This window comes from Penaeus monodon, chromosome 27 (genome assembly GCF_015228065.2).
Source record: "Penaeus monodon isolate SGIC_2016 chromosome 27, NSTDA_Pmon_1, whole genome shotgun sequence".
In the NCBI taxonomy this organism is placed as follows: domain Eukaryota; kingdom Metazoa; phylum Arthropoda; class Malacostraca; order Decapoda; family Penaeidae; genus Penaeus; species Penaeus monodon.
This window is the reverse complement of record NC_051412.1, coordinates 35,603,405-35,604,014: the sequence shown is the minus strand read 5'-3', so window position 1 is coordinate 35,604,014 and position 610 is coordinate 35,603,405. Positions and strand designations below refer to the sequence as shown.

Below are 610 nucleotides of genomic sequence, written 5' to 3'. Positions count from 1 at the left end.
CTTACAAAAATTCAATTCCAGTATTATAATAAAGGAAAAAACTCACCTGGAATATATGTAAATGGAACATCTCTCATGCAAGGCCTCCCATGTGTATACTCTAAGCAGAACACCTGAAAAAGAAATACTTTTTTGTATTTACAGAGAAAGAAAGAAAGAAATCCTTAAACAAAATATTAAGGAATAATGTAATACCGAGGATCTTGAAAGAACTTGTTAAAAATGTCAATTCAACTGAGGGCTGGCAAAAGCTTATTTCAATCATAATTCTCAGTTTAAAAAAATTATCTTGTTGCAGATCATGACAATTATTGAACTAAGAAGTTTATCTTTTATGATTTTATCTATCAACTACTTCATTTTCAATATGCCATTAGCTTCTAAGTTACACATACCTTTCTTTGCAGGGAGGCAACCAAAATCTTTGTAAATCCCTTGGCATCTGTCAAGGGGGTGAGTGTATAAACATTGCCTTGTGATGGAAGACTGCAAAAATCCAAGAGAAACAATCAAATTATATATAATAAATATATCATGACTGTACAGAAAACCATTTTCAGTCATCAACTTATAATATTTTTTTCACTTTTCATCTAAACATATATATTGG

The 610-nt window shown here is 30.2% G+C and overlaps 1 protein-coding gene across 2 annotated transcripts in view; it reads right to left on the bottom strand.

The window, feature by feature from the left end:
• Positions 1-610, bottom strand: part of LOC119590812 (KICSTOR complex protein kaptin-like) — a 12,844-nt gene that overhangs the window by 10,521 nt on the left and 1,713 nt on the right. For both annotated transcript variants that reach the window (XM_037939548.1, XM_037939549.1), the window contains exons 3-4: positions 396-486; positions 47-113 (exon numbers count right to left, since the gene is read on the bottom strand). In XM_037939548.1, coding sequence (XP_037795476.1) covers positions 47-113; positions 396-486 — 158 coding nt within the window. The remainder of the gene's footprint in view (positions 1-46; positions 114-395; positions 487-610) is intronic.